The 24750-nt window shown below is 35.0% G+C and overlaps 3 protein-coding genes and 1 long non-coding RNA gene across 6 annotated transcripts; 2 read left to right on the top strand and 2 right to left on the bottom strand.

The window, feature by feature from the left end:
• The first annotated feature begins 2206 nt into the window (after positions 1 to 2206).
• LOC128018266 (ras-related protein rab7-like) lies at positions 2207 to 10903 on the top strand. 3 transcript variants are annotated; one of them, XM_052603687.1, is made up of 6 exons: positions 2207 to 2351; positions 3695 to 3763; positions 3997 to 4123; positions 6894 to 7112; positions 7927 to 8055; positions 9903 to 10903. In XM_052603687.1, exons 2-6 carry the CDS (start codon positions 3711 to 3713, stop codon positions 9987 to 9989), a joined length of 615 nt encoding a protein of 204 aa, XP_052459647.1. In that variant the 5' UTR covers positions 2207 to 2351; positions 3695 to 3710; the 3' UTR covers positions 9990 to 10903. The 3 variants fall into 3 exon arrangements, with proteins under 3 accessions (XP_052459647.1, XP_052459645.1, XP_052459646.1); XM_052603685.1 differs by having other exon boundaries at positions 2212 to 2365; XM_052603686.1 differs by having other exon boundaries at positions 2223 to 2371.
• Positions 10904 to 11284: 381 nt separating this feature from the next.
• Positions 11285 to 13959, bottom strand: LOC128018269 (ubiquitin-like protein 4A). The gene is made up of 4 exons (XM_052603692.1): positions 13792 to 13959; positions 12992 to 13097; positions 12658 to 12857; positions 11285 to 11625 (listed from the first exon to the last, which is right to left on the bottom strand). Exons 1-4 carry the CDS (start codon positions 13837 to 13839, stop codon positions 11518 to 11520), a joined length of 462 nt encoding a protein of 153 aa, XP_052459652.1. The 5' UTR covers positions 13840 to 13959; the 3' UTR covers positions 11285 to 11517.
• Positions 13960 to 14317: 358 nt separating this feature from the next.
• On the bottom strand, positions 14318 to 17392 carry LOC128018273 (beta-2-microglobulin-like). Its single transcript, XM_052603698.1, has 3 exons — positions 17224 to 17392; positions 15714 to 15989; positions 14318 to 15105 (listed from the first exon to the last, which is right to left on the bottom strand). Exons 1-3 carry the CDS (start codon positions 17282 to 17284, stop codon positions 15092 to 15094), a joined length of 351 nt encoding a protein of 116 aa, XP_052459658.1. The 5' UTR covers positions 17285 to 17392; the 3' UTR covers positions 14318 to 15091.
• A 590-nt stretch (positions 17393 to 17982) lies between these two features.
• LOC128018280 (uncharacterized) lies at positions 17983 to 19490 on the top strand. The gene is made up of 3 exons (XR_008184800.1): positions 17983 to 18920; positions 19237 to 19302; positions 19438 to 19490. It is a non-coding gene; the product is annotated as an uncharacterized LOC128018280 (long non-coding RNA).
• Positions 19491 to 24750: the final 5260 nt, after the last annotated feature.

Genomic DNA, 24750 nt, shown 5'->3' with positions numbered 1-24750 from the left:
GGGGGGAGCTGTAGCTCTCTTATTTAACCTTATTTAATTTTTTTTAACACACTACAAATATATATGTGGGATTATTAGCAGAAATCATACCATGTGTCATACTAGCGGGGTTTTGAAATAATATTTCCAGTTCCATTGCATTTGTTGTTTGCAGTGTAACAGCCACCGAATAGCAATAAGATTTGTGCTTTTGAACAACCTACTTTTAATGTCTCAGATTTCAAAATCAGTTTTATAGCGAAACACATATTATGTGTCTTACAATAATGTGTTTTTCAAGCTTTTTGATTCTCAGATCGCTGTATTTATGTGAAACAATTCATTAAATTTTTTCTTTGTGAAAATTCCAAATATGTAAAAATTTATTTATTTTAATATTTCGACTTTAATCTCGTTTAATTTCGACTTTATTCTCGAAACATTTCAACTTTATTCTCATAATATTTTGACTTTATTCTCATAATTTCAACTTTAATCTCGTAATCTTCTACTTATTTTAACGTGGCACTAAAACGCTGTAGTATTTCTAGAACAAATCAACCCAAATGTTCAGATGTGTGCAGTGCATTTTATGGAGGACTGTTTCCTGATCTGCCGGCTGTTCTGATTCACAGTCTGTAAATATGTTTTCATATTTTAAAGGATTTGCCACTGATGATTCAAACGTGAGTTTTGAGCAGTGTAGAGTAGAGCTTGATGTTTGTCGTTTCTCCGATCACAAATGCAGACATGGTTTTATGTTTACGCGGCATGATGCAACACAATGTGTAAAAAGACAGTATAAGTCATTATAATCAGTAATTATGTCCCAACTGGATGCAACAAATGCCTTGTTTATATAGGGTTTTAATGTTTTTTTCTCTGCGCTCGGGAGACATCATCACAGTATGTGAACAGGCGTAACATTTCCGTCACATGCTTGAGGTATTCGGCCAATCACAACGCACTGGATAGCTGGCCAATCAGAACACAGCTCGCTTTTCAGACTGATAAGCTTTGTAAAAATCTATGTGTTTCAGAAGGCGGGGCATAAAGGAGGAACAATAATGTACAGTATGTGGAAAATTATGTTTTTTTTTTTTTTTTTTTTACCTTAAACTGCACAAACACATTTCATTACATCAAAGACACAAAATAATGTTATTTTTAGCAACCTCATATTATGAGCCCTTTAACACTCCAGAGCAGTATTCAAGGCTTAGTGTATCCCATCATGCATCATGTTCTAGAAATAAATCGTGAGACCTTTTGTCAAGATCGCATGAGAGGTCATAGCAACCTTTGCAATGTAAGTTAAATAATAATAACAAGATATTACATACATTTGGTATTAAATCATACATGTTTTATGGCTGCAACGATTAGTACATTTATTTTGTACAACATTTTGAACTCCTTTTTATCATTTAATTAGAAGCACCAAATATTTAACTGTGTCATCAGGGACTGCTGAAAAGACATTTAGAAGTTCATTTTAAAATGCAAAGTATTGAAAATTAAAATAAAACTCTGTAAACACTTGCATTTTTACAACACTATGTGTCCCTTCAGGAAATGAAAAGTTCTACACAAACTTGTGGTCTTCATGCTCACTTGAACATTTGGACCAAATACATGAAATACGTCATAGAAGTAGTCAAGTTTTGAGTTGCATAACAATTACAATGAGTTTACTCGTTTTATCCCTTAATTCATAGTTCTGCATATGACGCATACTGATAGCTACAATATGTGTATAAAAAGTTTGGCTTGCATGTATCATCAAAAAAGCGAAACTGAAAATAAAATGTAGAATACTGAATAAATTAACTGCTATAAAGTGAGTTATTCGTTCAATTCATTTCTTCCTGCTCGCCAGAAAACAAGGGAGGGCTTTTTTTCAGCTGAGATGGTAATGAGAAGTCAGATTCATTTTGGCGAATCGGTTCTTCCGAACGAAACATTTAATTTGATTCACTCAACTTTGCGTCGCATTACATTTAAGTCAAATACTGTTGTCATTATTGTTCATAGCTATGTTTGTTGTGTTGTCAAACACTCTACCGTGTGACCCTCCTCACTGTTTTGTTTCCTCCCTAAGGCCTCTCATACTGAATACCAATTTGAATCTCCTTGCGAGTCGGTTCGAATGAATCACTCAATAGAACCGGTTGAAACACAACGCGCTCGTGATTCGAACGTCACTTTTTTTTTTGCGTCAGTCCCTTGTGACTCTACAGTCATGTCCTGTTCTGCTAGGAAGAAACACATAATGCCCTACAACAGCTGATGTGCATCTGGATCATAAGGAACATTGGATGATTTTTGTAGAAGATTCGGAAAGGGCACCGATTATCAAAACAGCAGCGACGGTAAACGTGAAGAGGTGAAGGTAAATTGTCTGACGGTTTGTTTTTCGCGCAAAATCTGTTAAGCTGATTGGTGCATAGAATATTACACCATTTTAGACCCGAGCGCTCTTTTATGTTTTTGCACCTATTAATTTCATAATGTGGATTATGTGTATACTTCTATTGATTGGTTCGGTATAACCATGCCATAAAATATCTGTCCTCGCCAGGACAGAGTTCCTGGTCACACAGAACAAAGACTTAGTGGGTTTCACTTCTGTAATATTGTCTGAACGCGTTTTAGTAATGCGCTTGTTACAATGTAACTGCATGTTTTGACCACAGTGACGTCACATGACTCGATGAATCACGTGAACGCTGCAGTTTGATTACTGCCTATCTCCTTCGCTTCAGAATATAGTTTACTGATCACAATATAGTTGTTAAACTACCTAGTTAAACTAACCAGCTAAACCAGAGATCAAGTAATCCGATCATTTGATCTGATAATATTCCATAATTGTTGCGCCGTGCTCCCATTCAAACATTTCAAGGCTATAAAAAATATGTAATAAATAATAATAAAAAGTTGTAAATATGAAGCTAATAATATAAAAACACATCCTGTTCATAATGATATTTATTACCAAAATTGTCATTATAGATTTAAACCTTCAATTGTATATATATATATATATATATATATATATATATATATATATATATATATATATATATATATATATAATACAAAACAGTTTTATACAAATACAACTTTATTATGCAAAATATTTTACTTAAACCTTTCTGTTTTTCATAAAGACAACAAAAATATGGCTAAAAAATATTTTAGATACATTTGACATTTTAACTAAGTTTAACTAGCTGAACTAAAAGAAGTAAAACTACAGCTTGATTAAAATATGGCAAAGCCACGCAATTAAATAAAACTAAAATGACGAATTCTCTCAGACGACAAAACTAGAAAATATAAAAATAAAACGGTTTCTTAATATTGATCAAAAAACCTATAATAGTATCTCAATTATGCTAAATTATTACTGATACATATTAATGTACATAATATAGAAATATAATTTGTACTTATGAAAAAATTCATGAACCGGCACAGGCCTGTATTTTGATATAAATATGAATCTGTTTAGATGATAAACATCTGACTTTGTGAAGGCCAGTACATCATTGACCTCATGCCAATTCATTTTACTCATTTAAAGTCAAACATCAAATATAATATCCCTAAAATATTGCGAAACAAATGTGCAGTTTCATCTTTTCAGTGTAAGTTTACCTGTCAAGCATCTGTCTTCTGCTTCTGTCTAATATCCTCCTCTGCTTCACAGCTTACTCCTACACATCATGTCCTCCCGAAAGAAGGTGCTGCTCAAAGTGATCATCCTAGGGGATTCTGGGTAAGTGTTTCTGCAACACCTTTGTGCTTTCAGTGATGTTTCGCTTGCTATAATCAGTCGGCTCTGCCATATTCAGCAGTGACATGTGCTATTCAATGCATATCTAAAGCAGCTGTACATACTGTATGTAAACATCATTGACTGTCTGTGAAACTCTGAGTGCAGTCCGTCATGATGGCATTATTATTTCTAGATTGCCTGTTGAATGGATTTTTCTTGTTTGTCTTTGACAGAGTCGGGAAGACCTCTCTGATGAACCAGTATGTGAATAACAAGTTCAGTAATCAGTATAAGGCCACTATTGGAGCCGACTTCCTGACGAAGGAGGTGATGGTGGACGACAGACTGGTCACCATGCAGGTCTGCATTCATTTAGATTTAACTGGAGTACATTTCAGTCACACAACCGCAGTCAGAAGAGTCTGGGGTTAAGACATCAGTACTTTCATTCAGCAGGAATGCATTCAATTGATCAAAAGTTACAGTGAAGACATTTATGACATATATAAAGGATTTTTTTTTTTAATAAATGTCACTATTTTGAACTTTTTATGCATCAAAGTATCCTGAAAATAAAATGTTTCAGTGTCCACTGAAATATGAAGCCGCACAATAATAAGAAATGTTTCTTCAGCATCAAATCAGGATACGAGAATGATTTCTGAAGATCACGTGACACTAAAGACTGGAGTAGTGATGCTGGAAATTCAGCTTTGATCACAGAAATGCATTTTATTTTAAAATATATTCACATAGAAAACATAGATTAGAATTCACACAGAATTACTGTTTCTACTGTATCCTTGATCAAATAAATGCAGCCTTGGTGAGCGGAAGAAAAAAAAACATGACAAAATCTGAAACCTCAAAACATTTGAATGAAAGTGCAATTCATGTATGAATGAATAAAATAAAGGAATTTCTGGGACATAATTCACCCCAAAAATATAGAAGAAAAATAAAGTGTATTTTTTAGAAGGATAAAATACAATTTTTTGCATAGTTTTTATTTATTTTTTAATTTAATTTCTATAGTTTAATTTGTATGGTTTAAAGCACCTTTATGGAAAATATGAAAAATAAAAAAAAAATGAGAGAAAAATCAACACTTAAATGAAAGAAAAATGGCAAAGCCAAAAGTGACATCATGGTATTATTTATGGTCTTTTTTATTTAATTAAATTCAATTCAAGTTTATTTGTATAGCGCTTTTCATATTACAATTCATTACAAAGCAGCTGTACAATATATGTTTCTACAATATATTTAGTAGTTTTATGTCGAGCATTATGAGATTTACTGTCATATGCCTATAATAGCGGTGATTTATCATTGAAATGAATTGTTTGGAAACTGCTGAGGAATGAATAAGAGGTCAATGTGCTCTGAAGATGATGCCATTATTTTGTGCCCAGTTCCTCACAGCTGTAATCATCAGACAATCATCCGCTTCATACAGTCCTCTCACTAATGTGAAGCCTCTGTAGTTACTCGTAGCTAATGGCTGGGATCTCGTCTCAGTGTTTGACCCTCTTCTGAAGCAAAGTGCTGATCATGTGAAAGAAAGAAGTCACATGTCTGCTAATCCTCTGCTATTTTCCAAGTCAGCACAGATTCCTGTTGTGTTTACTTGTAGCCATGTTGTAACCTGTATGACTGGTCATGTGACGTGGATCCCACATGCCCAGACCAGCAGTGCTTGGGATATTTGTTACATAAAAACAAGTATTCTGTAATATAATACTGTAGTGGTTCTGTCTGAGCAGTTACTCATGATTACTTTACTTATGAATCTCATATTAGCCATTGCAAACTGGACAACACAAGAATAGACACAAGGAATTGTGTATGTTTATTAGTGTTATAATAAGGTACAAGAGGCTGAGCTACATTGTTAAAGGGACAGGTCCCCCCAAAATAATAATTTACTCATCCTCTAGGTGTTTCAAACCTGTATGTGTTTCTTTTCTGTTGAACACGAAAGAAGATATTTTGAAGAATGTTGGTAAACGAACAGTTGCTGGTAGCCATTGACTTCCATAGTAGTGTTGTTTTTGGCGGCCTGTTTTAATTTTAGTTTTAGTCTAGTCTTTGTGTGAAAGTGTCATTTCAGTTTTTATTAGTTTTAGTCACGTTCATACTCTTTTTAGTCTAGTCAAGTTTCAGTCAACTAAAAGTCTGAGCTTTTTAGTCTTATTTTAGTCCGAATTATCCATTCATATTTTCGTCTAGTTTTAGTCGATGAAAAACTGATGACATTTAGTGTAGTTTTAGTCAATGAAAATCATATTTTAGTCTCTTTTGTTAGCAATGCAATTCTATTTAACCCAGTCAATATAGAATAAGTTCCTAGTAGCATAGAAGAAACCAAAATTTTATTTTAGCCAAACCCATTTCAAACAAGGTTATCTTATTGTTACCTTATAGACTCAAGAATGAATTCATTCCAGACACTAAAGACTCTCTGATTTGAATTTACAACATTTATTTAACCAACCGAACATGTTAGAAGTACACACATCGGTCCCTTTCTTTATGTTTGTTGTCTTTTTCTAAAACATGTCGTGAGTGGGGTTTGAGGAAGTGATGTCGCCTGCGTCTGCGGTGTGACCTGATGAAGCCCCTGAAGTGAGACACAGGAAACAGAAATACGGCAAAATAATAATAATAACGCGACTAAACGAGACAAAATAACGTTATAATATTTCGTTCTGGTCAACGAACCTGAAGAGACATTTTAGCATAATTTTAATTTTGTAAACCATATTTAGTCTCGTTTTTATTCGTCAACAATATTGCATTATACATTTAATTATAGTCATCTTCACATGACTAGTATTTACGTTGCGTTTCGTCTCGTTTTCGTCACGTGATAAAGGTTAGTTGACGACGATATTTAGTCATAATTTTCGTTGACGAAAGCAACACTATTCCATAGTATGGAAAGAAGTACTATAGAAGTCAATGAGGATTAGTGACTGTTACACACAGGGTGACTAAAATATGACAAAATAAAAATTTTTGGGTGAAATATCGCTTTAATAAAGGCAAATAATATAGTGTCAAAAATGAACTGTTGTTAAGCACCTTGTTGTTATGTACCGTCAGTAATTGGGTTTTGTTCTTCTAGATTTGGGACACGGCGGGACAGGAGCGCTTTCAGTCTCTGGGCGTGGCGTTCTACCGAGGGGCGGACTGCTGCGTGCTGGTGTACGACGTCACCGCACCAACTACATTCAAGACCATGGACAGCTGGAGGGACGAGTTCCTCATTCAGGCCAGTCCTCGTGACCCGGAGAACTTCCCCTTTGTTGTGCTGGGCAATAAAATCGACCTGGAGAACCGGCAGGTGGGTGTTCAGACCGGAGCTGGTACGCTTTAAAGAGTCACAAATGAGTCAACGGATGTGTTTTGAATGGCTGGTATGGATAATATAATGAGATGTGCACTAAAGTTAAAAAATTTGGGGTCAATAACTTCTTTTAAAATCATTCAAGTAAATAAATGAGTGAATACTTCCAGCTTTTTAATGGATTTTTACACCAAAATTCAAAAGATAATATGATCTTTTGCATTGTTTTGTATTATTATTTTTTTATTTAATTGTTTAGTGCCGAATAACATCTTAATGTTTAAATCAGATTTACTGACTATGATTTTATTTTTTTATAAATTAATATTCTATTCTGTTCTATTCATTAATATGCTTCTGTTTAGCATGGATTATTAGAATTCTTCAAAAGTGACGATAAAGACTATTTCAAATAAATACTGTTCTAGTCATCGAAGAATCCTTTAAAAAAAGTACAATTTCAAATAATAATGTTCAATTTAAATAGATTTTAAAATGTCTTTTATTCCTGTGATGTATAAAGCTGTATTTTCAGCATCATTACTCCAGTCTTCAGTTTCACATCATCCATCAGAAATCACAATAATACGCCGATTTGCCTAAACTTAATGGTAGTCTATGTGAAAGGACTATTATTGGCCAATAATCTAAAAAATAGGCAAATAGCCAAAATTAGAACAGGGAACATTGTGTCTATCAAGAGAATGTTAAGTGACTTAGTAAAATAATATATAAGCCATTTTTTATTTTATTGCCAGTCTTTTAGACATAATTCATAATTTCATCACTAAATCCTTTCTGTTTTGAACAGGTAACGACAAAGCGAGCTCAAGCATGGTGTCAGAGTAAGAACAACATCCCCTATTTTGAGACCAGTGCCAAAGAAGCCATTAATGTGGACCAGGCCTTCCAAACCATCGCTCGCAATGCACTTAAACAGGTACAGGAAGTTGTGAATACCTGTCTTCAGATCAATTTCAGAAATACGATTCAGCAAAATCTGATTGTCCCATATATCTATCTCACTTTCAGCAAGATCATGTTTGATAGCAGATGAGAAAAGACAATAATCAGTAATCTATCACCCTGTTAAAAAGATGAACATCGTGTATTGAAACCATTTACTCCCCAAAGCTATAACTTTGTTACATAGAACAAAAAATGAGACGTTTAGCAGAATGTTCACGCAGCTCTTTTCAATACAGAAAGCTTTGTACAAGTAGCTTGTGCTACAATCCTCATCTTCTCCAATCCAAAGTGAAGTCACCTTTGTGAAATTATTGCTCTCTGCCTTTAAAATCTAATTTGCAAATATTCTCATTTGCTGTATGAAATGGATTTAACGTCCGTGATTTTGGACATTCATAAATGTGAACGAAATTTTAATATTAGACTTAAACATTGGTGTTTTTTACACACACAGTTATTTTATGACTCCAGAAGAAATGGAATATAGTAACGTAGTAATATGTAACTACTAGTAATATGTAAATCAGTCACATGAACAATTTTTTCTGCCGCTTGTCGTTTCTTGACTCTTTTCGCTGCAGCTTTCCTTGTATGGAGAAGTGCAGCATGAACATGCTGCAAAATTTCTCCTTTTTTGTTCTACGCAAGAAAGACGATTTTCGAACCTTTCGGCGAACAATAGGGATGTAACGATTATACACAAGTTGGTTGAAAATAGATTTAAATATGTGACGATTCAGATCTGTTGAGATGTTAAACAAATCGCGATTCAGTTAGTAGTAGTAGTTTATATGAATGCATGTCTGAAGGGAACTTACTGTCTTCAGAAGAGTTTAGATGGTCTTTTTTCTTCTCATCTTGTCTCTGTGTGATGCATATTAAAGTTAATAAATGCAGCGCTGCTTTGTTTACAGCGGTAACCAAGGAAACACTTGAAGCTCCCCCTGCTGGCAGAGAGTGAATCTGCGTCTCGTTCAGCTCGTCTGCTGTTTCTGATTCATGCTGATATTTTTATGTATAGTTTCACAAAACTGAAGTCAAATCATTCTGTTTTTGCTTCAAAATTTCTAAATATTACAATCTAATTTAGATTAAACACTGCTTGTGTTGCATGTATACAGCATCTGTTTCGATCATGATTAAAATGCAGTGGTTGCCTCTAATTTAAAATGGAAAGAGCACAGACAAAGCATTATTTTATTATATGAAGTGATTTATTTGATTTGGAGCTTGTTTTAAAATATCAATTTAGTTTTGTTATTTACATTTACATTATATAAAAAGTGTGTTATTTAGCAGACGCTTTTAACCAAAGTGACTTACAAATAAAAACCAACAAAAGAACAATAATATGCAATTGCTATATTAGTATATTATTATAGTGTTATATTTCAGTTTCACAAAGAAACGTGCAACATTTTGTCCAATCAATAATAAAAGGACACATTTAATTTTCATAAAAAGTGAATCGCCTCAAATCGTGAGTTGAGTGAATCGTTACTTTTTTTACATTACACCCTTTTTTTAATTCTAAATAAACTTTTCCACTATTAAGAAACTTTTGTAGAATGAAAAGATTCTACACTCTTAAAAAAAACAAAAAAACTATTTGGAACCTTTTTTCTTTGTCTGAAGGACATTTTAACAAACTTTTTATTTTTTCCACCATAAAGAACCTTTTCAATGGATTTTACAGTAAGGTTCTTCATGGAAGGTACCATCAATGCCAATAAGCAACCTTTATTTTTAGGAATGTATTTAACTGGCTGGGATCTGTCATCAAGTAAACACTAAATCTGAAATGAATTGAACTTTCAGGAGTCGGTGGAGACGTATGACTTCCCTGACCAGATTAAACTGAGAGATGACAGACCGGTGTCTAGCAGTGATGGCTGTAGCTGCTGAAGGAAACACCAAACCGGGGACGGCAAGAGAAAGAGCCAACATGGGAAAGGGAGGAAGCGAGATGGAAAAGATCCAGGCGCCCGTCCTCCCCTTATTTCTCTTTTAAAACCTTCAGGGTATCAGATGCCGCTGCGAGTGAAAGCTGAACATCCATTTTCTTGCTGAACTCCAAGTACACGTGTGGTATGATGAACCGTTGAGGAACAGGAAGACCAATGTGTTGCATTTATTACAAGTTCTGCTATCACTACAGCTGTCCGAGATTTTCCATGTGGCTACTCCTGCTGTCTGTGCAATTTTCTTTTCTTTTCTCAGAAATGACCTTTGCTCTGCTAGTTCAATGTGCCTTTTTAATTTGTACTATTGTACTGTTATTGTTCTCAATGCCTGTTTCACTCCTAGGCTGAATGAAGATTCAGTTAAAAACATTACATATGTAATAGGGCTGGGAAATAGACCAATATTAATAAAATATTTTATCTGAAATTTAAAAGGAATCAACTTTTGTTTGCACCATAGCTTCTCAGTAAAATAAACATGCAGAAATGGCTTGGGAGCTCTTCAGATCAGTTCATGTGTTTTCATTTATCAATCACAAGTCCCAGTTTCACATAATTTCAAATGTTTAAAAAAAAAAAAAATTATTTTATTAGTGTCTGTTTAAATATATTTACCCGTTAAAATGTATGGAAAACATGCAATGATAACAAGATTTTAAACTCCATTTTTTACTTTAAATCCACTTCACAAAAATGCTGTTTGTTTGAAATGATAATTCCTCTACATGAATAAATCAGGACAAATGACTATTGTCAAAAGATAAAAAATGTTCCCTCATGTCCCAGCCCTACTAGTATGTAATGAATAAGCGAGTAAAGATGTGCAAACAGTGTATTAACTTGGACACAAGGGTACTGGGATCTTCTAGGTTGACTTCAGCATTCAATATTTTAGTCTTAGTTGTACTGTAAGGACTAATGAACGTGTTTTAAGCCACTTGATTGTTTCTGTAACATATTTCAACCATGCCAGTTGTAATGGTTTACAAAACATGTACGTTTTTGCACGTGTAGCTGTCAAATATGTAAATGTGATTCATGAGGAGGTGATGTATTCAGTAATCACGCACACTGATGACGGTTATGTCATGCTTAACTCAGTGTTTTGATTTGCCATTGGATATAGTTAAATATTATGCTTATATTCATGAATATATACCCATACTCAACCTAGGAGCTCCTCAATTTTATATGCTGAAATACACACAAAAAAAAAAAAAAAAAGAGAGAGAGAAATTCAGGCATCATTTTTATTTGGACCAAATGTAAAAATGGCACCAAAACCAAAAAAAATAAAGATGCATTTACAACCAAGCTGGCTGTTAATTATAAAAAAAATGATAAAGAACACTTTTTATTGTAATTTAATAATATGCATACAATATTTACAAAGTTGCACTAAAAGCACCACTGGTTTCCTCTGACGGGAGAGCAACTTGAAGATCACATCGGTCTCCCCGAGCGCGGCTTCAGTCCATGTATGAGGTATCCATGCCCTCGATCTCTGGATGCAGCAGACGGCTGGCCAGACGCTCGATGTCGTCCAGACTCAGCTGTCTGAGAGAGCGCTCATAATCCTGACAACAAGAAAAACAACACATCAACCTCCGCTTCTATTACCTATTATTCATTACGTGCACAAATATCTTCCACTATTCTAATCATGACCAATGATTTGATCATTTTTTACATATCTAACAAATTTAATATTGTTATCGTATTTGATTCTGCTTTCTTAATCATAAGCAGTGTTGCTATTGTTCACAAAAACTATTAAAAATCCTTTCCGTTACTTGAAATAAAGCTGAAAATATAAACATTAAAACTAAATTTACATGAAAACTAGAAATGTTGCTTTTGGCAACTAACTGAAAAAAAATAATAAAGCAGAACATATATACATATATACATACATACATACATACATATACATACATACATATATATATATATATATATATATATATATATATATATATATATATATAAATCACAAATGCACAAAATTACTAAAACGAAAAAATATGAAAAAAGATCTTTTAAAATTTGTACAATGATATATTATAACAGTATAAATAATTCTAATAACATAATAACAAATTTATTTTTAATAAAATTATATTGAAAGAAATCAAGTGATATAGAATTAAAACCAAATATGCTCCAAGTTATTGTTGCCACTGTAACCTTTATCTTGCTTACTACAATATTATATATATATATATATATATATATATATATATATATTTCTCTACAAAATATGCTGTCAACTATATATGTAAGTCAATAGAAGTAAATATTTTTCAGATAATATTTTTGTGCTTCTTTTTGCTTCAGTATAAAATAAAATCCAGTTATTTTCCAAACATTTTATTGTACAGATAATATTTGTATTGTTTCTCTGCAATTACAATAAAATCATTTTATTATACTTAAGTTGCCTTTATAATATAGATTTTTTTTTTTTTTTTTGTACACGACCTTCATAATTAAACATATAGCCTTCATATTTTAGGATCCCGATCATTTGAGGTCCTTGACATTCAAATGACAACAAAAGGTAATAAAAAGAACTTTTGAAACAGAACTTTGTTTTGGCGCGACCGTACCTTAATGAGCTGCTCCTGCACTTTTGCTGCATCGGCTGGGCTGAAGTGTTTGGCCAGGACCGTGGACAATAACTGCCACACTCCACTGCCTGCTTTCTCAGGAGCACCGCTGCTGTTTCCGCTCCTCTCGCACGCCGGACGCACCACCAGATTCAGCTTGGCCTCCGGGCCGATGGAGTAATCGCTCAACCGGTGTTCATCTGAAAACAGCACATCAAGCGTCACAGTGACGAACACAACACACCTCGTGCAATGACAGGAATGCTGCCAGTCAAAGTCTCAGAAAAACACTGCACGAGGAGATCAATATCAGACAAAAAAGAAAAGCTTTTACCTGCAAGTGCTTTTCCTTTATACAGTAGTCTCTGCTGACTGGGAGGGATGTTTAAACGCTCGGATACCAGCTCTTTCACTGTGGACACCTTTTCATTTTCTGTCACCTGTGCATGAAAACACAACTGTTAACAGAACTCCATATTTCACTGGCACAGTTCATTCAAATATCTATCTATCTATCTATCTATCTATCTATCTATCCTATATTTGAACTGATATACACACTTCTTTCTGTGTATCAGTGGAACTGGGGTTATACCCAAGTTATGAGTTATTGTAGTTAACCAAATAAAAATAAATAAATAAATAAAAATCAACTTTGCATAACAGGAATAAATTATTTTCAAACAGAAAACAAATGGCAAATTTTTATATTATTATAATAATTGATCAAATTAAATCAATTATCAAAAATGTATTAAAAAAAATATTATTATTCTTAAACTTTTTTTAAACTATTATTCTAATTGCTGTTAATCTTTATTTTATTTCAAGTAAGTTACCCATTTCCTATAATTTTAGATTTAATAAAAAAATAAAAATAAATCAAGGTTTTCATAAAGAGGTCATCAAGGTAAGCAACTCGATAGGTTTGGGGTCACAGCTAACGTTACTGTCGCGGACCAAACAGCTGCCTTGAGAGTGTAAATCGTGTCTAATGAGCGACCGTAATAATAAGTGCATTCATCATTATTTATGGATATAATAATCATAACACACAACAAACGAGACAGCGCTATGCTAAGAAAGCTAACAGCTAATTAGCGCCTCAAAACACCTCACGACACTCACGCTTACCTGAACATTACACTCTTTTCCTTGAAGCGGCTTAACTGTAAGAATCATATTTACATTGATCAAACTAAATACTAAATAAAGAAGAGATAATTATCTCGCTAAACATTCGTGGACTACCAGCCGACGTTTCCCACGGACATGACGTCATTAAACTGATCTGCGCATGCGCGGGTAATGTTGCGCGTCACCAAGACCAATGAGCAGGCCGTTATAATGACTTATCAAATAAAATAATTATTTTATATAAACATAACAAATATTTTTTATAAAGAATATTAACATTTTTATTGTCAATAAAATAATATTTACTCTGACAATATTTTTACATATACAGAAAACCAAAAGACACCAAAGAGGACAGAAGACCTCCAGCGTGGGGTCATGGAGAAAGAAACGAACAAACAAAACAAAAAAACCTTGTAACAGAATTAAGTTTGTCTGAAAACATAAAACTCAGATTCTGAATTAAATTTTAATTTGAGATTCAAAATTAAATTTTAAAACGGTGTTGAATAAAGACACATGATTAATAAGGAAAATTGTTTTATTGAACTGAATTATGAGACACAATGAATCATAGAGTCAGTGATGTTCACACACACTCGGCCTTACATTTCAAATTTTTAATCTTTTGTCACTGATTTTTACAGTAAAACTCTGATTTGTTTACGGGGACATAATTATTATTTTTTTTTTCAAAAGCATTGTCTGCCAGAAGCTATAGGCTCCTAAACACTAAACACATGCATGAACCCGTGAGTGCAAAAATGATGCCCCTTAAATCGAGAAGTCACCTCTCCTCAATCTACAGATTAATTTTAAACACATTTATACATAATAAGCACATACAACAACATTAATAAGTACTATGCAAAGCCATTAATATGTCAAAGTGCTGAAGTTGGGAAGACTAAATCAAGGCAAGAAATTCCACACCCAAGCTTTTAGAAATGTGCTCATATTTACTGCAGGCAGAGAGTGAATATTCTTCATTTGTCACACTGACACAGAAACTGAAATAGATCAAAGTTAGAGGCTTCTCTTCACCCTGTATAAGAAAACATATTGCAGTCTATACAACAAGGGCAGCATATCCTAAAGCAGAGGTGTCCAATCCTGGGTCAGGAGGGCTAACTGTCCTGCAGAGTTTAGCTTCAATTAAACACACCTGAGCCAGCTAATCAAGGTCTTCAGAGTTACCAGAAACTGAACTCTGCAGGACTGGACACCCCTAAATGACATGATGAAAACAAAGCAGGTTGGAAGTTTTGGAGAATAGCTGGAGAGAATGAACTGTTGTTCACATGTCCGGTTCTACGAGAGAGAGAGAGAGAGAGAGAGAGAGAAAACAAACAAACATTAGTTTCATCTATAGATCATCTGAGCTGATTTCATTAACAAATAATCATTTCATTGGAAACATGTGCTTTGTGAAGGGAATTATTGGCACTTGAGAAGAGCATGAAAACCTCAAGATTCAAGAGGCATCAGGAAACCAAAATTCAAACAATAAAGAACTTATGTGCATGTAAACTCACTTTTGTACATTTCATTTGATGCAGACACAAAAATGGGACGTCTTTATGTATATATTTATTTATAACCAAAATTCAAACTATATATATAGAGAGAAAGAGTGTATAAGTATATTAAATCCAGGTAAAGTGTCTTTAATGTTGCATATATTTTTGTGAAAATGCAAAACATATGGGTCAAATAATGGTCAGTCATAACATAACATATATATTTATGTCAAAATGAAACAATATAATTCTTCTGACCCATACTTTAAATAACATGAAAGAGAGAAATTCATCTCCATGAGCCAATGGACAGATGTCTAAGAAAGGGAGAATTACTCAAACGGCTCCTAAATAAAGCAACTTCTCTGATCAAGATAAAGACTTTAGATGTGTTCTCACCCCAAGTGTAAGTTTTCTCTGGGCTGGTCATGTGACGGACGCGGCAGGTGTACTCCTCTCCCGACTGGGGGGTGAAGTCCACGTACTTGGTGAGGTGGAACTGCCAGCCCTGCTCGAAGGCCAGGTCGGTCTGGTGGCTGTCCGGGATCTCCACCCCGTTCCTCATGAGCTTGATGGTGATGTCAGGGGGGTGAAAGCCACTGACGTAGCAGATCAGCACGTTCTTCTTCCCATACTCTCCAGGGTTACGGCTGTACACCTGCACTTTGGGGTCAGCTAGAACAATACAAATTAAAAAAAAAAAAATGTTTTACCTGTGAATACTGTTCATTCTTAAAAATTGTATTTAGTTTAATTTATTTTATTTTTTTTCAGAGAAAAACAAAAGACTAGCATACATTATTACCATTATTTACTGAAGACACCCACTAAAGTGTCATTCAGTGTAACCATAGGTCATATAATGTATATTTAAAACAAGAATCATTAGATGGCATTAAAAGACTGTATTTAAGAATCACAGTGTAGCCCCAAAAACAATATATTTTTGCTTTGTCATGTTAAATTTGTACTAATCTTTCTCACTATCCATCAAACTACTAGGTTTTACCCTTTTGCCAACAACAAGTTATTATTCTTATATAAATATAATAAAACTTAGTATAATCATGATATATTTTTTATATATATATTTTTTTTGTAATAAGTACAGGTCAGAATAAGTATGTTGTTTAATTTTTAAAGAAATATATCTGTAACGCTGAATGACGGTGGAGCATTAGCCTATGTCCCCCATATTTTGACACTTTATTTTCACAAAAATAGCCACTTTACTTGGATTTAATATGCTTTCTCTGTATACTTTTTTTCATTTTTAATTTGACGCAGGCACCAAGATGGGACTTCGACGTGTCCCATGTACGGGAGGCCTAGTAGGCTATTTAGGCCTGGTTGTTTATTTTTCCTTTCATTTTAACACAAGAATAATTTTTTAAGGAAACTAAAAACTGATTAAATAGCATGTTATCATGTGTCATATAAATGTGACTTTATAACTACCAACCATTAATATCCAGTAAAACTAGTTATTCGGTATCTCGAGGGGTTTCCCTTGCAAACTGAAAGTGAAAGTAAACTGTTCTGGGGATTTCAGACAAAGAAACATGTCTAAAACCTGCTTGAATTCTCCTGGACAGATTTTCACAAGCTTTTTAAAATTACATATATACTTTTTTCCAACGTTTTGGTGTGTTTTCAACAGTTTAAGGGATTGTATCCTTCGTGTTCTCCAGTAGCTGAAAGTACGTCATACACTATTAAGGTTGAAAAAATAAAACGTATATATATTTTTTTTAAAATACTGAGGATTTGATAAAGACTGTATAAACCATGGAAATATTAAATATTTTCAAAAATAAAATGAATAACAATGAGGCTACTAAACATAAAAAGCATAACACGAAGAGTAGAGAAGAACGCCCGCGTCAGAAAACAGACGCTTTACACTTACATTGTTTGGCAAAACAGCTTGCGCTGAGAAGCACAAGAGCCACTGCAGCGAGTTTAAACATGATGTCCACCGTGAGGGTCTCTCTCTGTTTTCTGTCCGTCCGTCGAGATCACGTCTGGTCTCCTAACAGCCTTCTCTCGGTCTGAACACAAAACACTGCTACACGGAAGAGGACTGACATACGGGACAACAGATTAGACCCCGCCCTCAAATATATTCATAACAAATCATATATTTCCTTTTTCTGTTGCTGGGTGATTATGGTGCTCTGATGGTTGATGGTAATTTGTGGTATTTAGTAAGTGATTTATAACAACACATTCACACTGCATCTTATGCAGCAAACTGATTTTGCTATAATTGCACTTAATGCTTATGTTGTTGTTGTTGTTGTTTATGTAGTGCTGATGCACTCATGTGGTGCAGAATCATGCAGAAGTCTTAATTTCTGTACACGGTGGCCTCCATGAGATGACATGTCCCTCCTAAAATGGCTGTCATTCATTTTCCTGTCATTTTATTTTCCTGATGTGCAAACCGTGCCCGCATCCGACTTTCACTGAAAGATTTCAGTGCTCATATTAATCACAGTGCTGACTGCCAACATAAAACTGAAACAAATCACCCTTTTTACTATGCATTTAAAAAGGAAAGAGAAAAATGGCTGCGAGGGCAGACGAACGTGTGGATAACTAAGATAAAATCAAGTAAGTTTGGTGACATCATTAATCAAGACTGAAGTATAGGCTACGCGCACCTGTTACGGCCGGACCTGTTGCACATGTGAACTGATGGCAAGTCTCGCGATGTGTGCTGAATGAGACTTCTTGAACGTGATTTCATAGTGATAAACCATAGACAGTAAGTGATAAACTATGAATAAGCGATAAGCGAGAATGGGTTGTAAGAAAACGGTTAAACTGCTTGCACGCGCCTTGGAGCGTTGTTAAACTCACCTTTTAATGCCGTTTTTCCTGCATTTGAGCGTTGCTTTGGTCAAACTCACCGCTGAATGCTGTTTTACATCCAGTTGAGTGTTGTTAAACTCACCACTGATGAACGCGCTAAGCCTTTGCACAGAGAGCACTGTGATGTCAGATTGCGAGGATTTTTAAACCTCAAAAACAAGTTGGAGGGACAGATAAAAATGATCTGGCGGCCGCCATTTGACTCGCCGTCATATATCATTTTTGTAGCCTATTCTTTTTTTTTATTTTTATTAAAAAACGACCCAAGACGTCAAATTTAAACGCTGTTGAATCAACATGGACACGAATAAATATATTCATTTTGAGTAGCCTATCGAATATAAAGCAATACAAAAAGGCTTAATTTCCTGATTAAATGTTGGGTAGTGTAGCCCTTAAAGTTTGCAAAATGAATAACAATGAGAAAAAACAATACTGTGTTTTCGAAAGAAAAACGAGGTGCATCCGCGGAAAAAAAAAAAAACGGTCACATTGAAATACATTAGATTGAAGGTCGTTCTGTATGACACGAAAAAAAGGGAAATTCGTGTCCATAAAGACGATTCAATAGATTAAATTTCGTGTCCTCAATGACGAACTGCCGTGAGACTGGGTTGGTCTGTCTCTGTATGTCTGTTCTCAGGTGAAAGTATTAGAGAAATACTCAGCCAGTGAGGAGAGTATGCTGGCTTCTGTCCTCACCAGAGGGGATTGTTTTGGAGAGAGAGGGTAAGATTCAACCCTCACCAGCATGGGGCGCCACTCTTTGAGATGTACATCGCAGCTTACTACCCATGCTGATCTAACACAACAACCATGTTTATTAACAAAAGAGTATCACATATATTTTTAGATCACTTATGTAATGTACTGTAGGTTGTGAAGTTTGTGAGCCGTTGTTCTAACTTCCGTAGAAGCTCTAAACAAGATAACTGCACTCTTGTGCATGATGAATGCTTTTTGGCTTTACTGAAGACCTTTTGAAATTCAAGTCAGAAGGTATCATGTAACATTAACATCTCAGACCTGTTCCTTTGCTCTCCAGAGATGACGAGATGTCGATGAGCGCTCTTGCCACAGGCGATGTGACATGTTTGGTCATAGACAAAGAGTAAGTGTGAGCCGTGAGGTATAAATGGATATCCATGCTATGGAAACAGCATAATGAGTGAAAAAAAAAAACACTTACGAATTCAAACAAATGCTGTAAAGCTGACCTTGGCTGCATTCTATCTTCTATATCCAGGGTTTTCAAAAAAGTAACTGAAGGTTTGGACGATGCATTGAAAATCTTTCCAAGGCCAAGTCAAAGTAAGTTCTGTTAATATGACTTGAAAGTCTGCATGCTTTACGTGAACCATTGAGTGTGATGGTTAATGAAGGACATCTTGATCCCTATATAATAAACAGGGTAGATGAAGATGGGTCTGCGTTTGGTGAATCGTCTCTCTGCAGTTTTCAGGTGCTGTGTAATCTGGGGGAAGGACAGTATGGTCACACTCAGCTCGTGAGTTTTCAATGAGCATTGTACCATGTGTACTGTATCATAAACTAGCTCTGCAGTTTAAGCTTATTTTAAGTTACAAAAAAGTTCCATGGAGTAATTATAATTCAGCCAATGTTTTTGTTACTAGGTCCATTTGAAGAGTGACTCCAGCTGTAAGTTTGCATTGAAGACCATAAGAAAACAGGTGATACAGAGCCCAGGACAAAGAGAGAGGATACTTGCAGAGAAACACATCCTGATGGATCTCCAAAGTCCATTTATTGTAAGGTCAGACCATCAGGACACCACAGGACAGGGGTATCAAATCCTGCTCCTGGAGGGCCAACGTCCTGCAGAGCTTAACTCCAACACACTTATTTGTGTGTTTACAGTTTTTCTCAACCACAGTCAGGCATTTCTCAAATCAGAAGTGAAATTCTCAAAACTGTAACCTACACATCATCTAGTCATTTATACACATCATAAAACCAGTTTCTCATTCTTTTGAATAAGTTGTGATTGCTTTTGTACATTAATGCAATTTATTATGTACATTTATCTGCGGTTTCCTACATTATCAGTTGCTAATGTCATGTTGCTCAGAATGTATTATATAGTTTTCTGTGCAATAGTCTTACCCCTCAAAACATCTAGTCTTTAGTTCATCGTATAAGTCATTAAATGCAAAATGGTTAATCTAGTTGTCATAAAATGCCAAGCACATTTTTTTTTACACATTATTAGACTTTTTGTACATTTGGTATGAATTGTGCAAGTGAATATTGACTAATGCAGAGAATGTAGATGATAAACCAATGATAAACCATTTCTCTGAGATAGTTCAAAGGTTCATCTCATGAGTCTTCAGTTAGAAAGCATATAATATGTATAGACAGAGGACAACACAAGTGTTACACATTTTTAAAATGGACTTATTTTCATCTTTGTGCCCATATTTCTTTTATCCTTTTCTATATCACAATGACATTGTAAAGTTTTTTTTTTTTTCAATTGCTAACATCATTTTGTCCAATCTGTAGTCACATTTTCAAAACACTATACACAATTAGCACAATATCAGTCTGTTGTGACCATACTTTTTACCTTTATTTCTTTTCACATAATCTTACCCCATACCAAAATCATAGATCTTTCTTATCTTTTTTACCAATGCTTAAACACAGCATGACAGAAATGAAGACCTAATGTTCCAGACTTTAAATATAGTGTAAAGCATCTACTTCTGCAACAACTCAAAAGTAATGAAAAATACCTCTAAATACAAAATTGTAACAAACGATAAGCATTTTTAAGTAACAGATCACTAAAATATTTAGAAATAGCTGATTCCAGTCTCATTTGGAGGAATAGTCAAGTCTGAATTGCAAGATGTAAACTCACAATTCCAAGAACAGAAGTCCAAATTGTGAGATAAAAGGTTTACAATTACCGTTTTTTTTTTTAAATCCCGTGACAGAAACAAGCTTGCATAGTAACTAAAGGCCATGTATGTTGTAATCTTTGTTGATCTCTGGCATCAGCTACCATCCACATCCAACCCCGACCCATTGAAGAGCAATTTCCTCCAAGGTTCCAATTGAACTTCTGCATAGACGACCCCATTTCTTTCTATTGTACATTCTATAAAGTAATGACTCATTCAGTTTTAGACAGTGTGTTGCCAAGAATGAACACATTCAACACTTAAAAATGTTAAATTTAGTTGAAGGTAACTACATTAAAAAAAACAATGGAATTTTTGAACAATGAACAATTTTTCTATTGTCTATGCAAGTAGAACTGAAACGTCTATGTGAAACATGTAGAATAAAGTAATGCAGTTTTTGTAAAGCCATTAACTGTTAGTAGACAATGTTCTATGATTGACTATATGTTCCTATTGGATAGAAAGTAGTGTTAATGTTTTGTCCAAATGAATGACTTGATTTTGAATTGTGTTTGCTGTGTTTTGATAGAGTTAGTATATGTAGAAAAAGGTATTCAGCATTTTGAAATGTAGAGTTTGCATATATTTAACAAAATGTGGTTTTGGCCAGAAAATTAACTATTTGGCTAAGTGGGTGATGTAGTTGTGTTGCTGTGTTAAGAGTTTAGAAAAAGTACTTGAAGTATTGGTAAATGCTTGTTAGCAACTGTATTTATTTTTTTTTTGGTCAGACCACTAGTAAAAGTGTAACTGGGAATTCTATCCAGTCACTTTCAATCAATATCCCAAATACTTTAGAAATAAATATGTCATACATAAGCATATGGGATACTGTTCAATACAGTAGTTAACATCAGAACATCCCTCCGTCATTCTGATTGCACTTACATGTTCATTGACACAAATATTTATTTTTGAGAGATGAACTAAGGATTTTGTCTCTCACTCCTTTTCTTGAGAGAGTTAAATATCAAAGACAGACAGATAGATGGACGGACGGACAGAAAGAAAACGATACAATATTGCCAAAGCTTAGTATACATGTACATACAAAGTAAAAATAGAATAATAATAATATTCTAATAGTTAAATGAACATCACAGTAATAGAGTTGATTATTCTAACATCTTAGAAATATCAACCTGTAACAAATTATAATCTGTGGACATTCGATACCACAGTCTTTAACTTATCATCATCTGTCACCCATTTGCCAGGCTGAACCCCTCCGAGAGGAACGGGGTCAAGGACATCTGCAAACACATGTGAGACCTGCTCGTATGTGCTCACTTTTACTCAGGCCATGCTAGCTGGCAACAAAGGATTCCATTCATTGTGCTAAGCTAAGCTAACGCCGACCCAGTCAAACTAAAACAATGCATGCACTGACACAAAAATGCATTTGCCCACCTATCTAAATGTAGGAAATAATGTGAATAAGCCCTATTTCAAAAAACGGTGGAGTGTTCCTTTAAGTTGACAGTAAAATTGCATTAACTGGGTTGTACATACTTGAACAAACTGGAATCGCAACTACTTCATTCTAACGGAGTTCCTCTCAAAGGGCACTTTGTATACTTGCTTCATTCGGATAGCATTTCTTCTTAGAACACAGTCAATTGTGGGGACTGCATTGGTGGATATTGTGGAACAGTCGATTGTCCGGTGTTATTCTTTGCTGAATTTCTTTAGCCCCTTTCACACTGCCATTCCGGCAAATACAGGGGTAAGGTGTTCCTGCAATTGGTCCCTGGTCGCTAGATTTTGCACTTTCACACTGCCAGTGATGACCCGGTATATGTGCGTGCTTTCACACACAACCCTTGAAGATCCCGTAATGACACGTGACATCAGCGCGTTACGTGTAATGTACGAGTCGACAACGCTAGGCACGTTATACTTTCATTGAAGCAAGCAAACGATATCTGCGTCAGCGCGGAAAGTCAGGAACTAACTGATCTCTGCTTCATTACAGTTTGCACATATGTTTTCCTATCGAACGTTGATCTTCCTTCAAAACAGCCGGTAAAAGAGTCGCGCGATAACACGCGTCATCACTTCGACACGGAATTAGATCTGGCTTTTGTTCACACAGCTCCCGGGTCGAACCCCGCAATGTTACTAGGTCCCTGACCCGGGTTCAATTCGGTAATCAATCCCGGGACGTGGTTGCTTTCACACAGAAGGCGACCCGGCAATGTTCCGGAAATATTGCGGGTCCAACGTGCAGTGTGAAAGGGGTAGAGTTGGGTCCGAGTCCACCTTTGTCGAGTACGAGTCAAGACCAAGTCCACAAACATCGAGTCCAAGTCCGAGTCCGAGTCCAAAAGGGGCCGAGTTGGACTCAAGTCAGAGTTCTTAAAGGCCGAGTCCGAGTCGAGTCCGCCCGAGTCCAGAAAGTAATTAAATTAAAAAAGATTATAAATTGGTATTGTACATTATAACATTCTATTAATATTTTAACCTTTCAACCCATTAAACCAATGGCAATATAAAAATGTAATAAAAAAAATACCACTGTTACATCTAGTCATTGCCATTGAACATTTTTATTTTATGTCAACAGAACTAGTTTCCTATCAAAAAAGGTTTCAAAGGTTTTATTGTATTACAAGTGCATGAAAATACAAATGAACCTATTTTATTATTGTATCACACTATATTGTCCTCCAGTTAAAGATGACATTTCAGTTATTTAATGCCTCTCCCCCACATTTGACAGAGGTAAAGTGCAGCCAATGAGGACATCCTTAATGATGACATTATGAATTTCTTGTTGTCTTGGAGAACTTGCATCATAGAGTTGCACTGCTTGTTTGGTCAGTTCTGGTCTTGCAAATCCTGCAATGCTGAGCTGTGCAGCATCTGTTGGTTGCTGCTACTGTCTTTGGTAGTCGGTTGCATTGGTTTTCGGATCACCAGTACACTGAACCGAAAACCGTTTCTTTCGGAGGCGTCTGATTTGAGAACCAATGAACTGATGATACTGCGCATGCGTGTAATTTTTCAAGTATTTTGTTAAACATCGGAAAGTGTGATAAAACTATATATAAAAAAAAAAAAATATATATATATATATATATATATATATATATATATATATATATATATATATATATATATATATATATATATATATATATATATACGTTTTTAAGATAGGGGCTACATGTTTCTGATCTGTATATTGTAAATTATGTATGGACCAAAGGGGTTTTCAGGGAAGTTGGACAATAATTAAGTCTCTAAAGACTCCATGTTTAATATGAATGAGGGATGATTTATGAAATATCTGTACTGTATTTATAGTTAATGATGACAGATTCACAAACTGAGTTTGTAGTAAACAGAACATGAACAGAGTAGAGCAGCTGATGATACTGAACTGCAGCATGTGCCGGTGTCCTGACATTTTATCCTACCCTGTCAGATTTTCCTACCCGGGTTTTGAGCGATTCTCGTTCTCGAGTCAAGAACCGGTTGTATCAGTTTTCAGATCATCAGTAAACTGAACCGAAAACCGTTTCTTTCGGACGCGTCCGATTCGAGAACCGAGGAGCGGATGATACTGCGCATTCGTGATTCAGCATGAAGCCGAATGACTCACAGCGCGTCTGAACCGAACT

Source organism: Carassius gibelio, chromosome A8, assembly GCF_023724105.1.
Source record: "Carassius gibelio isolate Cgi1373 ecotype wild population from Czech Republic chromosome A8, carGib1.2-hapl.c, whole genome shotgun sequence".
Classification (NCBI taxonomy): domain Eukaryota; kingdom Metazoa; phylum Chordata; class Actinopteri; order Cypriniformes; family Cyprinidae; genus Carassius; species Carassius gibelio.
The sequence above is the reverse complement of the archived record's forward strand: the minus strand, read 5'-3'. Positions and strand labels throughout refer to the sequence as shown.